The 22,472-nt window shown below is 45.7% G+C and overlaps 1 protein-coding gene across 4 annotated transcripts; it reads left to right on the top strand.

Moving 5' to 3' along the window:
- Positions 1-7,917: 7,917 nt before the first annotated feature.
- Positions 7,918-21,018, top strand: LOC104063734 (UAP56-interacting factor). 4 transcript variants are annotated; one of them, XM_054075982.1, is made up of 9 exons: positions 7,918-8,121; positions 10,941-11,084; positions 14,414-14,556; positions 16,530-16,654; positions 17,479-17,560; positions 17,996-18,036; positions 18,123-18,197; positions 18,857-18,968; positions 19,721-21,018. In XM_054075982.1, the coding sequence occupies exons 1-9, from the start codon at positions 8,040-8,042 to the stop codon at positions 19,814-19,816; spliced, it is 900 nt and encodes a 299-aa protein (XP_053931957.1). In that variant the 5' UTR covers positions 7,918-8,039; the 3' UTR covers positions 19,817-21,018. The 4 variants fall into 4 exon arrangements, with proteins under 4 accessions (XP_053931957.1, XP_053931956.1, XP_053931955.1 ...); XM_054075981.1 differs by having other exon boundaries at positions 7,921-8,121; positions 17,476-17,560; positions 19,721-21,017; XM_054075980.1 differs by having other exon boundaries at positions 7,927-8,121; positions 17,993-18,036; positions 19,721-21,017.
- The last annotated feature ends 1,454 nt before the right edge of the window (positions 21,019-22,472 follow it).

Raw genomic sequence — 22,472 nt, 5'->3', positions numbered from 1 at the left:
CACAAACACAGCGAAACACTCGGCAAAGACAGCGCCGGTGGAGCGGTATCCCTCCCGGTGCCGGGGCAAATAGGTTATTATCCCTCCAGACAGCCATTTGGTTCAAGTTAGCTGTCGTAGCTATGGCAACGGAGATTATCGATTGCTCCTCAGGTTAAAAAGTCACCTAAACGCGATGCATCAGAGCGTCACCTCTGCGCTGGCAGCTAATAACGAGCAGTGCCTGTCGATAAATGCGGATCCTCGTTTTCGGCATGAAAAAGGAATCAGCGAGGAATTTCCCATAGCAGAACAAAAGGGAAGAGCAGTAAGGTGCTCACCCCAAAACGGGTTAAGAAACATGCACAAAGACCTCAAAAATGCTAATGCTCTTGACTCAGAAAGTGAAAGAAAAACATAAATCAGAAGCTGGTTGCGATATCTGAGGCCCCATTTTATTAATAAAATGCTCCATTATTGCTGGAATATTTATGGATGAATAATTACGTCTACTACTATGTAATTTCTGCTTGTTAGGTGCCGTGTATTTATGTGTCAAAAATTACTCAGGAGCCATAATTAAGAAAGGCTCATAGACCCACATTTTAATGCAATTGCTGTGGGTTTGATAAGCAGAATCCTCTTTTGTGCTTTGATCCTCCTGAAGGTTCTTAAATGGATTTTTATTTTTTTTTTTAAATATATGCTTGGTGACTAATTTGGGGATCTAAGGGAAATTCCTTCTGTAAGCACTGTGGAAGAGACTAGCCTTCAGTCAGCAATATGTCAGCGAGAGACAGCTGAGCCATTACTAGTCAAAAAAAAGGAACAGCCCTGTAATATTCTGTGGGTGAGATCTGGCTGAAATTCAATAGAATCAATAGCCGAGATCAGTAAGAAGGTACTGATGAAGAGTGAAGGGTTTAATCCTTTGGTGCAGTATTGTATGGACTTCGGGATCACTGTGTCATTGCAAATAGATTGGCTTTCCAGCAAAAGAGGCCCATGTGCAAAACGAACGCGTGGAGGGGGAAGGGCTCCCATTGTCACCTGCGAACATTGTGGCTGTCTGCTTCATTTGACTTTAGCTGTGGGTACTTTTGTGGCCTGGGGGATTAAAGCTTATAGATGAATATCTACTGATCAGTCTGCCTGGCCCAGAGCCTCTGCTCTTGCCCTGAAAAAGCTAATTGTTCCCTGGATTCACAGCAGGAAAATCAGACAAACCTGCACAAACACTGCTGACTGCTGCCCTCGGTTGAGTTTCCAGCCAGAAAGGGTGGAGGTTAAATAAACTCACAGACTGATGTTGGGCCAAGTGTGTATCATGATTTTGCCTGCAGACGTGGAGCAGAAGTGGCTTTGCATCTGGCAGGAGGGAAGTAGAACAACCGCCAAGACCAGCCCTGGTAACTAAACGTTACTAAATGTTAGAAATAGTTGCTCTGAGTTTACAAAAGGGGGTGGCTTAGCACAGGGCCAGCTCAGAGATGCAGCTTTGCTGCCCTCCTTCTAAGCCACATCACACAGCTGCTTGCTATTTAGAGCCTAAATGATCTCTGCGATGTTACAGAACGGGGTTCAGCTTGCTTTGTAAGAAATAGGTCTGACAAATTGTCAGAGGACTCAAAACACCATTTAGTCTTGCTGGAATTCTCATGTATGAAGAGCCTTTTTAACAAAATACTCCCTGTGTCTGCAGGTGTTCCTACTGCGAAGCAAACTAAGCACGCCCGTTTTGCTCATGCACACGCTCTTATCTTCAACTGCATTAAAATGTCCAGCAGAACAACCTAGAAGCAATGTCTGAGGCTTTTTCTAACAGCCCCAAATCCCCAATTTGCAATCTTTGTCTTGAGCAAATTTCTTCTTACTCGGGCAAGAGCTTGGGAATTGATTGCATATTCTTATGGTGTGGCTACGTGCAGATTTACCTGTGGGGGTTGTTTATCACCCCAAATTGCTACACGATCAGAACAGATGCCAGGAATTCTGACGTATTTTCTTGCTGCCACACCAGAGAGAGAGTTTATGTTTCAGGAGTCTGAAAACCACTGAAAATCTCCCACTTCCATAAAAAGCTTCCACTTTGAAAGTCTTCGTGGTTACCCACATCCGCTTGAGATGAGATAAAAACTTATAAAGATATGACATCAACAAACTGTAAGACCTAATGTCGATGCCTAGAGGAATGAGATCTAGATAAGGCTTTGATCTAACTTGCAGCATGAATTGCAAGATGTGGTTACTCACGAGTCTTGCAATGACGTAGTCCTTGGCACGGTTATCCCAGGCCATGCCCAGAGAAACATGGGAGCTGCATATTCACCCTGCTGCTCTGCCTGTGCTGCTTCCACACCTCTTCAGACCCCTGCTCACCGTCATCACTCACAGTTCCGAATTTCTCCAGAGCGCTGCCTTCTGGGGAGAGCCAGACAGGTTTATCTGTACTGGAAATGTCGGTATAAAATTGATTATGAGAGTAAAGAAGGCACGAGTGGAGTCCCTTCTCTCTCCTGAACCTTCATAATTCTGCAGAGTATACTTCAGGCTGTGTCCCAGGTCATGTCGGTGCATGTGATAAAAGCATCAAAGCACAGTCACAAAGCTGAGGTACTGCCTGGGGTGTCATGTGGTGGCAATTCTCCCTCAACACCTCCACCAAACTTGCAGGATTCTGCCAGGCAACACAAGCTCTGGGTATTTAAGGCCAAGCAACAGGGGCTGCTGAAAGCAGAGACACCCCTGAAGCCTTCAGTGTTCCTGAATTAAATACTTGAGCTGAATACAAAGCAGGTCTTTGTCAGTCTAGATTGCCATTTGCTGTGAGAAATGAAATCCTCCTGAGATGTCAGCACTGACCTTTTTTTTGCATCCTTTAGAGACTTGCTTTAAGCAATTAAACACCAGAGCTTTCATAATGTTCTTACTATGCTTCTTTATGAGTAGCCTCAGTCTTTCTACATGTTTGAGGTACTGAGATAACACATTCACTGATTTCAGCACTCACATGATCCTTTTGCCATCTCCTTGATTACTCTTCCATTCCTTCTCACTTACTTTGCATATCTCCATGCTCTATTCCTAATCCGTACTGCTTTTCTTCTTCAAGACCTGCAAGCGTCCACAGCTTCTCAAAGGGAGTTAAAAATAATCTCCAAATAACTGGATTCAAGATATACTAATTGGCGTAACCTGGCCCACTTTGAACGCAAAGCGAGCAAACCTAGTTAGGTCAAAAGGCACACGCCCCACTGTGCTAGAGGGTAGTGATTTATCTGAAACACCATTTTGAAAAAGCTAGAGATAGCTCCGAATACTTCAGTGTTTGATGCCTCAGTGCACAAGAAACAAGCAGGATTCCCTCTTCTTGCTTTGGTGAGCGATGTCTGTTCTTAAGTCTTTTTGTAGAGACTACAATAAGACAGCAGATCCATTAATGAGAAGATTCCAGGTACCTTTTCCATCGGGAGCATCTGATTAATTATACAGCTAGCAATGCTTCATCAAGCACCAGAAAATACATTCCTGAAGGCAGGGGGAGGGCAGGCTCTACCCTCGAAGATGTAATTTCAAGTACCACTTATTTCAATTACATTCACTGGATATACCTCCTCGTGTACTGCAGAGACCTTTATCCTTAAACTGATCACTCTCGTGTGCTTTTTAACAGGATTTTTCCTTTTATTCTATTTTGAATATTTTTTTCAGCCGTACAGTAGCTTACTTGTCTTTCTTATTTCTTGGTATGATTAGAAATGTAGCCCTTTCAGTGAAGGGTCACTTTAATATTGAGAGACCTCGAGAAGCAATGTGAACTACAACTACTCCTACAGTACCATCAGAAGCACAGCAGCGTGGTATATCCATGGATGTCAGTTTACTGGGATGTAGATAAGCTACTTAGAGATTGCACTGATACTACCAATTCTCCCCTGTCATCCTGCACATGTGTGTGTTGAGTCCAAGCCCGTGACATTGCAATTATCTTTTATTAAGTATGCCACGCATTTCACAAGCCACGTATCTGGCACATGAAAGATGGTCTAAGATAATAAGTAACTGTTGTCACCTGGTCCTAGATAACTGCACACAGGATGATCAATTGTGTTGTGCTTTAATACAAATGTTAAATCATCCTGCAGACCTCCAGATCCAGATGTGCATTTTTATGAGGTGACTGTAAGGATGTTCTGCGTGGTCCAGAGGTGTAGCTAGTAGGTGTTGTAAGACTGGTTTTACACGTACCAGGCTGAGATCTCTATTTTAATATACATATACAGAGAAAGAGGGGAAAAAACAACCCTTCTCTACATACCTTGGAGCCTTACAGTATACAAGCTAAACGTGTAAGAAGCAAATAATAGAATTAGTTAACAAGAAGTGCTTGACTTGTCAGTGAGCATTTGTTTACACTGAACAGAAGTCAGTGATATGAGCACCTCAGCCACTTTATTGCATCCAGTCAGAATGTCTGCATAAAAACTGAAGTATTATCACCAATGCAGCTCACATTCTGGGGACAGCTAATGTAGAGAAATATTGGCATAATCTGGAGAGGATTTTTCCTCAGAAAGCCTGAAGAACAGTTTTGTTCTCTACCGTCTTCTCGAGAAGGTGATTTTGAAGTAGCAATGTATGTCTAGAAGGTCATGTTCAGCATCTAACAACAAAACATAAGCTCTTCAGCCGTGGTGCACCAATTTTGGAGCAAGCTAACAAAGCTGAACTGCTCTCACTCTTTCTCATTAAAAGCTGGGAATTATGATCCTGTATTTTTCACCAAGTAAAAGGCCTGAACGCCCCCCCTTGTGGGCAAAATACAAAACATCACACAAGTGGCCTGATTTTTGGCCCTTTGAGATAAGCGATTGTTCATGCTTTGAGCAATTCTGATATAGGGTGGAGTGCTTCCACACCCACAGATACGAATGTATGCATGCAGATGCTAAACGTTTCCTTGACACATATTCCTACAGCCACTCAGGTTTAATTCCCAAGAAGAAAAACACATTGATTTGCAATTGAATTATGTAGTTTTGGGTCCATTTCACTGAAAACGAACAGCCTTTTTTAAAAAACAATTGAGTTAAATAACTGTGATAAGAGGTTCCCCTGAGAACAACAAACATTGTTGGTCAGCATTCATTTTAAGATACATATTTATATATCATGGCATAAGACTTCTTGCAACAGTGATCATCAGGAGTTACTTAACATTTGGAAGATTCACTCAATCTACTAAAAGACTGTGAAAACATTTCAGATAATACAACTTTTTGAATGCTGGCATGTGTTCCCTTCTCCTACTGACTTCTATTTTTATTTGTTTTTTGCTAAAAGCCTTCTAGGGTTCCTTCTGGTTTGATTATGTGACAAGAAGAGCACCTGATAAATTTAAAGGCTCAGTGCCCCAAAATAACACTTGCTCGTTGTGAGAAAATTCATTATGCCCGTGCTCTCCAGGGAAGGAATACCTGGCACCTCCAGCAGAGGTTCTAGGGGAATCTTCAACCAGTTCTAGAGGAGAGCAGGACAAAATTCTTTTTTTATTTGTTGATTTCTTTTTTTTTTTTTTTTTTTAAATAACCCCACTTTAACCTTTACAAAGTCACATTATTGACATTCCTTTCCCAGGACGCAGAGTCAAGTCTGTCTGCAGACACTTGCAGTCCTCTCTAGTGCAGGGGGATTGCACTTTAGCGGAGGTTCTGGCTCTTAAGACCTTTTCACCAACTCCAGCGTGCGTCACCTACACTGTTTATATGAGAAATTACTCAGAACTGAGTTAATGGCAGTGCTTAGACATACTAGCAAATGGGACACTTGCCAAGATGTTAAGAGGTCACAGACTGGCAGTTGAGAGATAACAGAGTACGTATCCAGATACTTCCCAGATGCAGAAATTCAGCTGGTAAAGGTTTTATCACTGCCTTCAAAGCTATGCTTTCAGAAAAAACCAGATAATTAAACCTCTCATTTAGTCACCTGGTGAAGTTGAATTTACTGCAAAGGCTGTGTTGTAGCTCAGCAAAAAAAACGCCATTTGAAAATACCTACTATTTTAGAAGTTGATCTTGGTATATTTAAACCCTGCCTTTGCCTTCTGTCTCAAATGTTTGTTTCACTTTTATGTGATTAAATAGAAACATTATTAGAAACCTCTCAGCTGTTGCTTTTGGATTTTCACAAGTACGCAGGATTTAGCAGAAAGCCATGAAAGCTTTGATTGCACTGTCCTCACAGCGGGACCAACTCCAGCTTCTTCCCAGTGTGGAAACATGGATCATTCAATACACGGCTGACCTGTACCCAAAGGAGACTCCAGACACTCTTGCTGGAGACTCTATTCCCTCATGGCTTCCAGCAGCTGCTGCTCCACAGCTGGCTGCTGGACACCTTCCACAACCCTTCTCCAACCCCTCTGACCTCCTCTCCCTGTCCATGGCTAATGGTTTGGCTTATCTGGATACTTTTCCCAGTAGCCACAGTTTCCCCAGCTGCTCTGACTAAATTGACGGGAAATTGTAATGGTTCCCTTTGAAGGAAAGCTCTCAGACTAAGGGGGCACTACAGCCAGGGCTCCCCAAAGAGCAGCACCACCCGTGGGACACCTTGAATATCACAGAAAATTAGAAATGGGGTGTCACAACCTCAGTGCCTTAATTAAAATGGTTTAAGAATCATCCTGCAGTGTCGTTGCAGAAGACAGCTAAGGTGATTTGTTGCTCTCTCCACACTCTTCCCATCTTTTCCTCCGTGAAAGCATAGTTCCCTAAAACAACACTTTCAGAAGCACTTGATCTTGCCAAGAGCCATACGCATACCAGGAGGCAATCTTTGCCCTGGTTTATTTGCATGTAGAAATTTCTCTTCCATTTGAAATGCAAGCTATGAAAAAGAAACCGTCTTGAAAACACAGGGCATGCAAACTTTGTTCTGAGATTTGTGTGGCCTTCTTTATGTATATGATGTGGAAGATTATTTCAGAGCATTTATTATATAGAAACTTCAGAAAAGAATATTCTATTCGTTTGATTCCTGGTGGCCCTTGGGAAGAGGTGTAATTTTTCTCCCAGTTCTTCCATATTGTTTGCTGTTTTCTGTTTGTTTGGTTTTTTAAATCTGGCTTTAAAAGTAGAGGGAGATGACAGCTCACATTTTAGCTTGAATCCAAACTGCAAAATAGCACCAGTGCTGTGACCAGAGTGACACAGAGGCTGAAAGATCCCCTGAAGAATCTGACTTCTGGGAGTGATTGGGATGGTACTGAAAGACCCATTCCAAACAAATGCTTGTTCCGCAAGAAGCTCACAAACAACAGGCGTCATGCCTGAATACAAGCTACAAGTGCCCTAGTTTGTAAAGTTACCTTGTTTTTCTCGCCTTCAAAATGAGTCGAGGTCATTCCTTCTTTTACATTGCTTGGAAACGATTGATGGGTTTTGAAGATGTGTCTTCTCCTGGAGTAAACCCCAAAGGAGAAGGATTCAGGGAGAGAAGAGGAAGAGTGTTAGGACTGAGGCAGGGATATGGTGCTTAGGAGAGGGCTGGCAGGGAAGTGCTGAGAGAAAGGATGCCGTGAATAAATGGGGAGGATGTGAGGGCGACTGCTGGGGTGCAGAGTGGCAGAGAGGCAGAGCAGGGCTGGGCAAAGAGGAAGCATCCCCAGGAGCAGAGGGTGTGCGGTGCCGGGGCAGGGCTAACTGGGGCAGGTCCCAGTGTTCCCAGTGGGTGTGCGGGTCCCAGTGCTCCCAGTGGCTGTGCGGTGCCGGGGCAGGGCTAACTGGGGCAGGTCCCAGTGCTCCCAGTGGGTGTGCGGGTCCCAGTGCTCCCAGTGGGTATGCGGTGCCGGGCAGGGCTAACTGGGGCAGGTCCCAGTGCTCCCAGTGGGTGTGCGGTGCCGGGGCAGTGCTAACTGGGGCAGGTCCCAGTGCTCCCAGCGGCTGTTCGGGTGCCGGGGCAGGGCTGCCCGGGGCAGGGCTTCCCGGGGCGGGGGCCGTGGCGGTGCCGGCACATTCCAGGCAGGCGCACTGTGCGGTGCGTCGCGTTGGGAGCCGATGGAGGCGGCGGGGGCGCAGCCGGGTCCGAGCCCCTCGGCGGGGTCGCCGCCGGCAGCCGAGGAGATCGACATGTCCCTGGGTAGGTCCTGCGGGGCGGAGGGGCCCCGCCCGGGGGTCGGTTCGCTCCCGCAGCGCCCGCACCCCGCGGCGGGGAGGGCAGAGACAGCCGTGGGGGGCGGAATCGGGGCTTCGAGGCCGTGTCAGGGCTTTGCCGGGAGCACCCCGAGTGCTCCGGGCCCCGGCGGGGAGGGGGGGCGCCGCGGGCTGGGGGCGGCAGAGCAAAGAGCTCCATTGAAGTAGCGGTGCGAGCCATGTCCCCGGGGTGCGCGCCGTTTGGAGCTATTTATAGCCGCTCGCTCGTGATGCTCCCATTCCTCTGGCGCTGGACATGTGAACTGTGCGCAAACAACTGCCCTTGTATTAACTCGGGAGGCCTGGACGCTGACGCTCGGGCCATAGATCATGTTAGATTATGATGGTGACATCTCTGCGAAGTCCAGCGGCGCCTTCGGTTTTCGGGTCAGCTTCCTCACCCAAACCTTGTGTCATTTCTTCCCAGCAATGAGCCACTTGTCAGGAATAGCAGAACATTTTCCACTGCAAACTCAGACTGATCCCTTGGCTGATGCACTGTTCTTTTAATGGTGCTGTGAGGGTTTACAGAAATATTCGGTTCCTAATTTTTAATTCAGGGTGGGTTTTTTTGCCGTGGTGATTTTGATGTGTGATACTCTTTGCTTTTGCTCTCTTAGCGCTTCTCTTGGTCAGACCTTCTGCGGTCCACCTACATATTCAATCCATAACACACTTTACTCAGGGCAGAAGAGACAGGTGGAAAACAAGAGCCTTAGTGAAGACCTCGTACTTTTACCGTCAGGTGTTTATTTCTGTGCTTTCAGATACGTTGGGCCTTGCATGGGCTACCAGTCTTGGGAAACTCTGGGGGTTACTCTAAAGCTGCCCTGATCAATCTAATTCTGTCTTGAGGGCATAGACTACCTTAAATGACCTGTCAGGATCCCTTCCAGCCTTACATAGTACTCATATTACATTGCTCTGTTAACCCCATCATATTTATGGGTGCAAAAGACAGAGTAACAACTAATACCCAAACAAAAACAGATCGGACAGCTGAGCATTCATCTCTTCTCCATTCCCAACGAGTTCTTTCTCATACTGTAGATAGCCCACCCTTGGATGCCTGCATCCACTTCCTTACAGAGCAGGCAGGGATGCTGTTGATACGCTTCGAAGCAGTCTGTGCCCCAGATAGCACATGTCCCAAAGGCACACTTAGTCGATAACGTTAACGCATCCATACCGAGAACATTGCCCAGCCTCTCACAGAGCACTCTCTTTCTGGCAGATTTGATGGAGAAATCACAAAAGCAGTCACACAGTCTATTCTTAAATCTCCTCTCGATTGCTGTCCCTGGGCTTTACATTAATTTGGACACAGGAGTTTCTTGATAGAAAATGACAAGTGATAAGCACTGGAGGTATGATGTGCTGTTCGTGATAATCACCCTTTGAAAGCTAATGGCACTTCTGTGCTTCCACTCCAGTGATTCATTAAAGACCTGGAGCAGCCACTGTCTGGGAAAAGGCCTGATTTGGACACTTCTTTCCTCGGTAATTTGTTAAAGTTAAAACATTCTTCTTAGAGCTTAACAGATGTGGCTTTATTACTTGCTAAATATTTTCTGAAAGGTTTGAGGTCGAAAGAGGAGATTATTGGAAAATATGAATTAATAAGGAGATGTCCCTTTGCCTTTCTTCTTCATCAGAACACCTTGAATTAAGAAGATCCTCTTGTTTTCAGACGATCTCATTGAAAACTGAGGGTCTTTGAGGTATTTCTTGACAGAGCTCTGCATGTAAAAGTAGTTCGTGCATGGTTCATATATCTCAGCTTCCAGTACCATCTTTTAAACAGTTGAAAACTCTTGTTCAGGATGGGTATGAGCTTTCAGAACCCTGTCAGGGATATTCCGGATAGTGCATGTGGATTGCCACCTTGCTTTGTGTCCCTTGTCCATTGTAAAACACAGCACTTCAGTGCAGCTCAGGGGGTGTGCAGCTGGTTACGGCAGCAGTGCCTGGGGAAACACCCAGGAGATGGGAACTGAAAGGAAACTGTCCTACAGCTGCTTGGTGAACCATGAGTGTTTGCAGGGCCCTGATGTCCCCTTTCTTGACAGTCACCCTGTACAACTGAGATTCCTTCCCTGCAGCCCTCACATCGCAGCCTTTGCTGCACCAAGCTGTAGTTCTTTGCTTTGCAAATGTAGGGGCTAGGCAGACATTCATCCCACTTACGTTGGCATGACACTTGAATAACATTTGAGTTGTTTAGACATCAGGCATGCAGATGTCCCCTGCACAGGGCAGTGCCCATATCCCACATGTGGCAGAGACTCTTGGAGCAGCTGGCACAGCGTGGCTGCACCCTTAGGTGCTTCTGTCCATTCTTTTCCCTTTGACCACCTCTCCCAAAGCCTCTCAAGTCGGGTTTTCTCAAAAAATATTCTCTACCCAGTACTGAGCTCCCTCTCCCCTGCAAAAACATTTTCCCTTATGCTTGTGGGAAATCTATGCGGGATCAGATCCCTTGATGGGACGTGGGTCTGAAATCTTCGTCCTGCGCGTGGTGGATACATGCCAGATGGCAGCATGTTTTTAAATAATTTGGTGCGCTCTAATCTCCAGCCTGCAGGAGCTGAGTAAATTGATCCTATGCTTTCTGAGGTAAGCTTAATCTTTTAGTGCCTGGCCAGTGAAGCTCGCAGATCCACAAGCTCCATTTTTACTGCAGACAATTGCAAGCATCAGAAGTAGAAATCATTGTGGGTAGAACGTGCAGGTTTCATGGGTTTCCCCTTTTCCATCTTGATCTAGATGACATCATAAAACGCCACAGGAAAGAGCAAACAGATGCCAGCGCCACAGGGGACAGGCGAAGTCAGCAGGTCAAGAACAGGAATTCAGCATATGGGTACGGGCGGCCCCGTTTCCGTGCCTGGATGCAGAGGAATTTGCAAGGTAGGTGAGCGCCTTGGGATTGTGGAGGCCTGCCAACCTGGAAAACACATTTGTGTAACACAATACATCTCCTAAATCCTTCTCCCATCTAATTCCTGTGTGCATATAAGATGCACTCAGTCTCTGAATAGCTTTTCTCCCTGTGACAATGGATTATCAGGGCCCTTTCAGAGCATAAATTCATCCATTTCTCTCCCTTCCACTCTCACATGAATTACTAATTCAAAGTGACTTAATATCTATTCTCTATTCCCTTTGGCTTTGCATATTTTAATTATGCCTCTTCCTAATCCTCTTTTTCCCAGAACACATTTAAATTACCCCTTCAGTAACTGTCTTTGATAGCTCAGTTATTTGAGCTAATTTGTCGCTTTTGCCAACCAAGCTATTTTTATGGTGAGTTTTTTTATAATACTGTGTGATCACACAATAATCTATGTTTGGTTCCGCTAGCTTTTAGCTACAAAACCAAAGTGATCTGCTGCATGAAGTGCCATCTTTATCAAAATTTTGCTTTTTTTTTTTTTTTTTAAAATTACTGCTAAATCCATTAAAGGTTTTAATGACATTTTGCAGCAATGTCTTTACAGTCTTCCCTTGGAGTGCCAATGGCACATCAGGGCAGTGGGATTCCTAGGAGTGATCCTGCTTGTCTCCAATCTGCCACCCGCTCTCCTGTTCTTGGTCTCCACCACATTTTGCCTTAACGAGAATCGTTCTGGTTCAAAACAGAATGGTGATAATTGCTCTTTGCAAACTAATTTTTCTGTCAAAAACAGAAGCCTTGATATTCGTATACACTCAAGCAACTACTGCATGCAGAGTTAATGAAATAATTTTTTTTAAGCTACTCCTTAGAAAGGAGAACTTTTCTGTTTGTTTTTAGGACTATTTCTGCTGGCCTTAGTATTTCTTAGGTTTTAATAAATGAGTCTGAATTCAGCCCTGCCAAGAGCATAGACCCACTGTGCTGTGTGGAGCCGATGTCAGTAGCAATTTTCAGAAGCTCATCACGACTGGGAATTTCACCCATAATTCTTCAGGGGCTCATTTCACTTCGGTCTCTGCTGAAATGAGGTCCGTTTTGGGCTGGGATTTGATAACCATTATCAAAATGACAATCAGAACAGCCCAGCACTGTAATGACAGAACATGGAGGAGGGTATTACGCCGATTAAACCAGCAAGAGAATCTGTGCAATTGAAGTGCTGTTATCCCTCCTGGGAATATAGCTTAAACCATCTCCCCAGTAGGAGAAAGATGGCTTTTAATGACAAGAAATTTGAATTTCAAGTCTCCTCAGAAAAAGACTCTGTCGGACTTTGGAGCTTCTCCCCAGGCTGGACTCTTGGCCAGCCCAGGTGTGCTCCGCACAAGGCTCTTAGTGTGCACCCAAACAAGGGGAGGGTCTTTCCCAGCTGCTGACACTGTGGGGTTTTATTTAAGTGTTCTTCCATTAATGTATATTTGCCAGACTTATTGCAAAGATGGAGCCTCCCTTCGGCGATACCTCACGCTTCAGGATACATGCGACAGACCAAGGGTTTGGTCCCCAGCTGGTGTACATGGGGTACCCCTTGGAGGCTGAAGGCTCTATCGTTAATTGTTTACAGTGGCTGAGGCATGCCTGAGCGCACCGCTGAGCGGAGCCTCTTGAATATGAACCGTCTGACAGGCGTGATTTTCTAGTCAAGGCTGCCTTTTGCGTCGGTCCCTTGTGTTGCACCAATGAGATACCCTGGAAAGGCAGCTGAGCTCAGTCTTGCTGCAGAGGAGATGTCCTCTCCAGGGCACAGGAGAGCTGCGTTGCAAGGCTTGGTGGCCCCAGGGAGAGGAGCCTGGCAAACAGGCAAGAGGGACAAGCCCAGGGTGGTTGTTAAAGGGAACGAGAAAGGGAAAAATAAATCGTGGGGACAGAACCAGGAGGGGAAAAAAGGGCCATTAAACACAGCAAGACCACATCTGGTAAAAAGACATAGGTTGCCAAAATTCAGATATTTGTTGTGAGAGGAGCATTTACAACCCTGCACTTCTACGGTGGGAGAGCATTGTTTACAAAGAATAAAACTACTGGCCCCACAGAGCTTGTGAACAGCATTGCATTTTTGTGAGTGTTTCCAACCAGCACCTGGACATGTTGTTTGGAAGGTGCTTCCTATGGGCATGCCCTGCTGCCCTTTTGTTTTAGAGCCAGAGCAGCTCAAATCATCTTCACTTCTATTCCCATGTAGCATTCCATGCTGGCAATAACCAGTGTTATGCCCTGGGGCTGGAGCCTTCATTAATCACCGCCGCGATGGCCCCCAACAGCATTGTCACCACTGCCTCTAAACACTTCACTTCTAATTGCTCCAAGTCATTATAAATTACTGTGACGTAGGAATCGATGGCATAGGATCGATATACTGTCTAACTGCTCTGTGGTTTGTACCAGTGAGGTTCTGCTCTATGGTGCAGGGGTTTAACCGTACCCTTGCTGCCCTCTGCCATGCACTGCATTATGCCTGATTTATACAATCCTCCAAGTATCTGTGCATATTTCCCTGGTATAGCAACTCGGAAAATGTCTACTTCATTATTAATACAGAAGTTTATCATGGGAAGTAATTAGGCTTTAATGCACTGTGCCTCCATCTGATGAAGTGTTATCGTCTCGCTTGATACCTCATTGCATCTCAAAATCATAAACAGTCTTATGGGAAAATATTAAATTCCAGATGGGCTGTTGGTGTGTATGTACTGTGCAGGTATGTGAAACAGCAGCAGAAGATACCCCTTCAATATATGCAGTAAGTAAGGATATGTCAAGCTATAGAGAAAATTATGTACATATATAATGTATAAGAATTATGGTGCAGTCTTCCCTTATCAAGTGCTATAATGTGGGCTCTCAGAGCTATTCCAGGCTGCTGTGGGGTTGGCTTCCAGATGCTCGAGTCACTTGCATGCCTGTATCAAAAGGCTTTTTCCATTTCACAGTTAATTGATAACAATGTGAGCTCTAACAATAGATTGACAGGTTTCCTGATGCGAGTGTTCCTGCATTTATTAGGAATCAGAATCATGGAAGGGTTTTCTCTTCGATAGTCTTTCAAATCAAATAACGAGTTTGTCAGTCCTACATATAATAAGAATGTTAGTGAGGCGTTGGAAAGTTAAATTATTTAGTAGTGTGCAAAATTAATTTACTTTTCTGGAATAAATTAATGTGATTCTTGCATCTCTATTTATATAGATACTCATATTAAGTTAGCCTCGTAATTAATTTGAAAGATGGTAATTTTAAGTTGAGTTTTGAAGGATGATAAAATAAAAGTTTATTTTTGTAGGACCTAACCGTTTTAGAAGAGGGTTTGGACAACAACAATACAATCGAAGACAATTCAGGAATACTCTGCCTGGTCCCAGGAGAAGAGCCGCTGCCATGTTGAATGGAGTGAGCCCTTTAAATCGCCAGGCATCAGCTCAAGAGGTAGGGGAGGAGGTATGGCTGTTCCCAAATGTTGTATGGAAATCTGCTGGATTTTATGATCCTGGATCACCTCAAAGAACAATCTACATAAAAAATTCACAGGCACCATCTTTTATATGCTTGTGCACAGCATTTGTATGCATAGGTGAGTACAGACACATATGCATATAAATCAGCAATTTTCCAGTTGGTTATATAGGCTTGTGACTTGGCATAATTTTACTGAATTAGTTCCCATGGGTTTTATGGAAAAAAAAAAAGATTTAAAGAAAATGTATTCTTAGAAGACTTTAAAATATTTCCATGAAAACAAATTCCTTGTCATCTCCTCTTACTATTATCATTTAGAAGAGGCATGTTAAGATTCACCATTATTTGTCCTCCACTCGGAGCACTTTCCAAGGTCCAGTGAAGTCAAAGGACAGATTGTTGTTGGCTTCAGGTGGCTTTGGTTCAGAGAAATACCTTTCACAAGCAATTGGGTTTCCTCCTCAGAGACACTGATTACCAGTATTGTGGTAACCATCGGTCAAATTGCCCACATGCGTCAGTATAAAATCCATTTTTTCTTCAGTCATCACTTTCCCTTTTTCAAGTTTAAATGTTTAGGTCTTTTCTCTGCTCAAAAACACTTCAAATAAGATTGAAATAGTTTCATTTGGGTTTTGAGTTATTTTTAAGACTTGAGATAGGAGACAAGGTATGTTCACCATTAAAGTAATTATTACAGCTTTCTTCTAATATTACACTGGTTTGGTGTAGAAGGTTGGAAATCAAGTAGATAATCCTCTGTGAGAAGGGGTTGATTTTTGCCGCACTGATGGAAATCCACTCCATTAAGTGGTCACGTATGCTCAGTGAGCTTTTAAAAAACACCAAAGCAGTGATCATGGTGGCACATTTAATCTCGGTCCTGGGGGGTATAAATTAGAGAATCCTAAACTGAGCGTGCATGTGCATGGAGTGTGATTATTCCTGAAAATAAAGATTATGATGACTCAGATATTGAGTGTGGCTGGATATTAACAGAAAGCAATAAGCAGTTGCTAGGAGGCATAATTTTGTGGAAGCTTCCATTTTGCAGAAATAAACCAAGTGGGAAGAATGTGGAAACATTTCAGTTAGTGGGTAATAACAGTGATGGTGGTTGTCCCACACTAATAAATGAGATAGAGCTTGTGGCAGTTTCTATAAGTAATTGCTGGAGGACCTACACTGCTGAGAGGTCTTCTGATGTCCTTCATGATTCAGGGCTTGGACCAGGCAATGTAGGTATTCCAACAAGAAAGGGTCAATGACTAAAACGAAAGCTGAGCAAAGCTTTAAGCGTGGCTTGTGTGAGATTTGTTCTGCATGGGCTAATTTTTTTGATGTTTCTGCACCATTAAAATGGAGCATTCTGTGTGGTACTTGTAGTTTCATACCCAGGAACCAAGGCACACTTACTGGTTGTTGACAATGGTGTATACTCAGTCCAAATGTTGACACTGCAATGCTGCCAGTAGAAATATTCCTGCCATAGATGAAAAAGACTTCCATGAAGAGACCAAGTTTTAATAGATTTAACAAGGAATCAGTTTCCCCATCAAGAAAATATCAAAGGAGAAAAACAAACCCCAAACACAAACCACTTACAGAGCAGGGTTGTTCTGTTGCAGTTGTGAAGGAAAGGGAATGAGAATATGGGGAATGCAGAGCACACAGCCCCCTCTGAAGCAGTTGTGAGTGGTGGTGAATGCAAACGTGAGCAGCGAGGGAACGGCTGCAGTGTCAGCAGTCACTATGTGCTCCTTGGAGCAGGCGGCATTTCCCCCTTGGCAGAGCCAAAGAAAGAGCCAAATAAGTGCACCAGCTTTTCAGGCAGTCAGTGGAAGGAAGGATGGCTGTGTGCTGTCGCTCGTGCTTCCTCCCTCCTTATGCGCTGAGATCGTGGTGTGGTTGGCAACTGCTGAGCTCTCGCTGTTCTTTCACAGGGCAACAAGAACAATGCTTTCGCCAAAAGCAGCGGCAGCGGGCAGCTGGAGGGACGGCAACGGCCACCCCCAGGCCCCAAGAGATTCAGAGCAGCTGCTGCCAACACCCAGGCTCCAGGGAGAAGGTAAAACTCTTTGGTAACTTCAGGCTGTTTTTATTTTCAGCGATGTGGCTATGCAGCTCATGGGGCTCTGCTCCTGGTCTGCGCCAACCACAGCTGTGTGCTCATGCCACATGAGAAAAGTACCCCTGAGTATGTTAGGAAAACACCTGGAAATAAACCAATCTCATGCTGAGAATTAATAATTCAGGTATTAAATCTGTCGTTTTATTTTAGAAGGCATGGAAAATGTGACTTTTGTATTTTGATTAAACTTTTTCTCTGTTGCTTTGGGGAAAACTTCTGAAGGGTGAAATAGTATTTATCTTCATAAAAGCAGGAAATACAGATTCCAGCCATAAGGGATTAGCAGGGAGAGAGCCTGTCCCAGAGAGGGGCTGCAGGAGCAGACGTTGTGCCCCGGGAGCTGTGACGAAGGCAGGCTGCCCGGCACTGGGCAGTCTTGGTGGTTTTCTCATCATGGTCCTTATGCTCTCCCAGCTCAAAAGGAAGCTCCGCTGCAATCCTGTCTTTCTCTGCTCTGAGCAGAGCAGGGACTGAATGACCTCCAGAGGTCCCTTCTGACTGGATTTTTTTCTACTATTTTCTTCTTTTATTTTAATGAGAAGAGTTCAGAACAAACACAAGCTACTGTTTTGTTTGAGCAGAAAAACAAGTTCCTCTGAAATTCTTTGCTGGCAGAAAAACCTGTTGGGCTGAACTTGGTAACACACAGCCTCGTTTGCTTTCTAATACCACACCAGGTTAGGTATTTCAACATTTAACTTCAGGAGAGACCCGGCATCATATTCACCTATGTCCTTTTCTCTCTGCTCCTTTACCAGCAGGCCTTTCCTACTAAACAGGGGGCCACCCTTCCAGCAGAAGCGGATGCAGCAGCGGTTCTCCAAAGCCAGCTTTCGGAGAGGGGTCAGTATCGAGATTTTTCTTTCTGAAACCTGCTCATGGTGACAAGGCTTCAGTTTTACCAGTCTTTGCCCAGTTGTATGTTTGCTTCCAGAATTAACTGGGAGAGGTGAATGACTTTAACAATGAATATATTCCTAGTTAAGTATTTGCAGGACAGGTAATTTTTAATGCCGCTTGATATTCTGGCAGCTGGAAACTAAAAGCTGGGCAGGTATTAAATGTATGCCTGGCAGCTTATACATCAGCACAAGCAGGGCAAAGTAAAGCCACCTCATACAGATTACTGTGGCAGCAGGAAACCCAAGATTAGCAAATTTCTTGACAATATGCAAGAAAAGCTATTCAGATACAGCAAATGAAATACTGGAAAAGACATCATTTCTGAAAGCTAATTGTTTTAGTCATGTTTTTTTAAAAAAATATATTTTACAGCAGATGGATGCTAATGGAGAAGGGAAACCACCAAGGATGAGAAGGTAATTGATGAACAAAGGAGTGCTGCAAACACAACGTGCTCTTTCACACTCAAATCGAAGCTGGATACATCTCCCTGTCTCGGCAGGTGGCAAGTGAAACCCAGCCCTGGAGCAGTTCTGACAGTTTCTGTGGCTAATCCCCAGGCAGGCCAGATTGGCGTGTAAGTAAATGAGGTGATTTGTTAGGGTGGAAGCCCTACAAAAATAATTTCAAATCCCTTTGGCATTATTGCAGCTTCGTTTCTTCTATAACAAGTACGCAATGAATGCTTCAGACCCAAAACAAATGGGAAATGACACCTTGTTCCCTTCCTGGTGTGTATGAAACGAGACTGGTAATTACTGGGTGGTTCATTTGTTATCCAGAGTAAGGAGAAATGGAAGTGCTGGCAGCACATGGGAGGTGGCAGGCTGTTTGTGGGGTGTTGCGGGGGAAACGCTGTGTGCCCCAAAGAGACACACTGCACTCTCTGTGCAAAAGGAGTGCAGAGGCTGGAAGGGGAGCAGCTTCACCCCTGGGCTGAGCCAGTGCAGCAGCAGGACCTGGCACCCAGCTAGGGGGTGGAAGAAAGGTAGGTAAGGGCACTTGGCATGTCCTGGGTGCAGAGAGCACCCCATGATGCCCTTAATATGACACAGTCCCTGATGCTGGAACTCTGCCTGGATGGCAGCTCTCTTGGCACCCTTTGGACTCACCCAGGCTGCCGTGAGACGTGCCATGGGACATGCTTGTGCCTGCTTTAGTCCCTGCTGGTTTGCAGATGAGAGGAATCAAGCTGTCTTAGCATTCTGAGTGACTGCAGATCTGTGCTTTTCCCAGGCCCGGATCCAAGCGCCCATTCCTGCGAAGCCAGAGGCCTCCGCCACGGACAGCCAAGCCTCAGCCCAAGGGAGTGCTGCTGAGATTCAACTTTCGTGCGATGGCCAACCAGGTAGAGGATCATCGATGGGACAGATGGCACTTTGCACCCTGCAGCAGCCCTTCCACTAAGCTGTTAACATGATCCTCGGGTTTTTGGGGCTGCCAGTTAGGTTTATCTATCATAATCCAGGAGGAAAGTCCTATAGCCACGTTGGCCAGGTTGCTCACAAAACTGAAGACACCTGAGAAGACTATTCCGCAACTACAGACTCAGCCCAATTTTCCCCACATTTTTGGCCCCCTTTGACCTGTCCATGTGCTTGCATGGAGTGGGGAGATGCTCCTTGTGAGCAGGCCTTGCCTGGTGGGACAATCTCACTGTCGATGCTCGCCACTCCTCAGAGACACACAGCACTTCTGGGCTTTGCTCTCTTTGCTTTGGTGGCCTTCTTGATGCCACATTTTACACTGAAGTATGATCCAAGAGCCCTGGGGCAGGTCAGAAATACAGCTCCACCTTCTTCATTGACAGCGTTTTTTGTCTGGACGGGTTGGTTTTACTTGATGCCTTGTGCTCAAATGCCATCTGCTTGCTCCTGTTCTTGCCAAGGACGCCTGGTGTCTTGGGGCTGGGCACTGCTTGGAGGTTTTCCAGCTGTACAGTCTGTCAAGCTCCTTGTCTCCATGTGCTGAGTGGTTTAATTGACTAACTGGCTGTGAAGCACCGTCCTGACTGATGGGCTCTAATCAATACCCTGCTACAAGTTTGGCTGTGCTTTGTCACAAGATGTGGAACTGACTTGCTCTCCCTTTCCCCTGCAGACCAGCCTGACGCTGGATGAGAGGTTCTCTGGTCTGAGGAATAAGAGGCGCTTTACAGCAGCCAGGAGCGCCGGCCGCACGGTCACCATGCCTTAGCACCACATGCTCGTCACAGGGACTGCAGTAACAGTCCAGGCCCTGTAATGGGCAGCTCAATAAAACTCGATAGATTTTCTCTGAGATAGTTAACGTGGCAATGTGCCGTCTACTTCCTTGCACGCAGAATGAATGAGTGATTGAGCGCAGGGATGAGGCAGGATGAAAGCTGGGGCCAGAGCACAGGGCAGGTGGGACAGGAGTGGGGTGGTGGATGGGGATAAGCAGAGATGGATTTGCTGGGAGTGCTCTGCTGCAGAGCTGTAGGGCTGGCACCAGCCCTGCCCCTGTGCCAGAGCACTCTATGCTCCCCAGGGGAACTCCTGCAAGAGGGAAATGGGACCAGCTCCAAGCCATACCTGTGGAGCCTTCTCTGCGTTGTCCCATATGGCACAGGGTTGAGGACACTGCACCTGCCTGCGTGGGAGACAGAGGAGGGAGCAGAGCATGTGCAGGGCTGACGGATGTACCCCAGCAGGGATGCTCCAGTGCCCGCATTCCTCAGCATCCACACAACTGCCCGATTAGTTGTGCGTGCAGGCATTCCTGCCTGGAGGTTTGCAGTGTAAGACCCCTTCACTCTGAAAATGTCTTACTCTGCCCATATAGTCAGGCCTGAGCACTTTGCATTTCTCTTTGGTTTGCTGTGCTGTTCTGACTGCCGCTGCCAGCCCAGTTGCGGGGATGGGGTGAGGTGTACTGTGCTGCTGGAGCAACTGTCTTTAGCACGGAGCACAGGCAGGCTGCCCCCAGCCCAAATTAGTTTTTCCAGTGCTGCAGTAGTTCTGCGTTAGGGATTTCATAAGTGCAGCTCCACCCGTGCTTAAAACACCAGCACAATTGACTTAACAGCTGTGGGAAGAAGGCCGGGCTCTACAGCAGTCCGATAAACATTGGCTGAGGTGTTAATGAGCTGGGTCTAGTAATTTTTAAACGGAGCCCTGCACCAACTGTGAGTCACTGAACCAATTCTCCACCCACTGCTGCAACCCAGCACCAAATGCACTGGACACAGCCTGTTACTGGGCTCTAAGCTATACTTCTGGAAGTAAATATTTGATAGACTGCTTTATATTTTACACCGAGCATTTTTAGCAAGAGTCTGGACTTGGCATTGGTTTCATAGGAATGTATGAAATGTTAGTTGAGAAAGTGGTGATTATGAGTCCAATGCGCTGAATAAAAACAACTAACTTGTCAAATGTTACCTCTGGTTATTTCCCTTCCTTCAACAGGCTTTTGGTGCAGGTTCAGCGTCTTTGTGTGGCACTGTGGGGCACAGTATGCCTGGCTGCTTGGGCTGCCACCTTGGCACTTTGGGGGAGGTTGTGGTCCCTGTCGGTGCCCCCCTGCGGGCAGTGGGGCACTGGCCATGCAGGCAGTTTCCTGCTCACAAAGCTGGCTCCAAAGCAGAGCCAAAGCAGTGGGAGGTTTTCAATAGATACTTCATAAAATCTTTGCTGTGATTTCTTTTGCGTTTAATGTTATTGGAAAAAATTAGTACAGCAGACCAGGCTTGGACGATGTCCAAAGCAAAATGGATGCAAACTGACTTGCACGTTAAAGAGCTCAGGAGCAAACACATCACTGCTTCATGCAAATAATCCAGATGTGATGGAAGATGAACAAGAAGCACCTTCACAAATGGCTATATCTCTAGTTTCAGATGTATCTTCACTACAAATATTGACAAAAGATGGTAAACCTGCTAAGAAAACCGGTCATGTCTTAAAGCAGGTTGCAAAAGGATGGAGCCATTCAGTCCTGAAAGAACAGCTGAGTGTGCAGCATCCCCTTAGTGCTCAGGACACACCCTGATGCTATTCTCCAAGTAGGTGTTTTTCAGCAATCTGTACCTTATTTTTTTTAAAATACCCCTTATATTAAAATTGAGAGCTTAGTGATAAAAGCTACACTTCTTTTCCTAGCTTGATTCCCTCACAGGGCTGGGTGACTTTACATGCAGCGCAGATGAAACAAGCTTTGCACAAAAAAAGGCACTGGATTTATAAGTAGCAAAAAAGCATAACCATTGTGCTAAAGATGTATTGGGAGAGGACACAGTTTACTCCAATAGGCATAAAATAACCCTTTCTGCCACGGTACTAAAACCACAGAATAATTATCTCTAAAATTATCCCTGCTGTCGCGCACGGGGTGAGCTGCTGCGCACAGCCCAGCTGCTCTTTGGGGAAGGTGTTCCTGTGACGCAGGAACACTGCACACTTCTTTAACCACTGCCCAGGAGGTTTGTTTGTCCAGTTGGATGTTTTCTGCTGCGGTGTCCGGTGCCGCACAGGCAGTCTGGTCGTTCTCTACCCAAAGGTGGCAGCCTGTGGCTGTTGGCTGAGCCACCCGCCGGGATGGCTGCTCTCAGGTTGGGGCCACCGGGAAGGGGCAGCTATGCAACCTCGAAAATATTTTTACTCTATTTCAGGCCAGCCAAAGCCATCTTCAGAGTAACACCTCTGGTAGTGTCTGAGCGGCTTAAAAATATAGGAGCAATTGTACAGGCTCAGAAGAGAGTCCCTGTAGTGCATTCCAGGGGAGGGGGGAGAGCAACACATGTTTGTGCCCCGATTGTTCGCTGCACTGAACCCACAGTACCGGCTGCTTCTTTCTTTAGCCAATTTATCATTGTTTAACAGCATTTGGT

This window comes from Cuculus canorus, chromosome 10 (genome assembly GCF_017976375.1).
Source record: "Cuculus canorus isolate bCucCan1 chromosome 10, bCucCan1.pri, whole genome shotgun sequence".
Classification (NCBI taxonomy): Eukaryota; Metazoa; Chordata; class Aves; order Cuculiformes; family Cuculidae; genus Cuculus; species Cuculus canorus.
Note: the sequence above shows the minus strand (reverse complement) of the source record. Positions and strands in the feature narration are given on the sequence as shown.

Bases quoted from the DNA above. Each gene is read 5' to 3' on its own strand.
- LOC104063734 (XM_054075979.1), top strand. From the start codon at position 8,040: ATGGAGGCGGCGGGGGCGCAGCCGGGTCCGAGCCCCTCGGCGGGGTCG. The intron at 11,085-14,413 runs GTAGGTGAGCGC...TTATTTTTGTAG, and splicing joins GATGCAGAGGAATTTGCAAG to GACCTAACCGTTTTAGAAGA. The intron at 14,557-16,529 runs GTAGGGGAGGAG...GTTCTTTCACAG, and splicing joins GCCAGGCATCAGCTCAAGAG to GGCAACAAGAACAATGCTTT.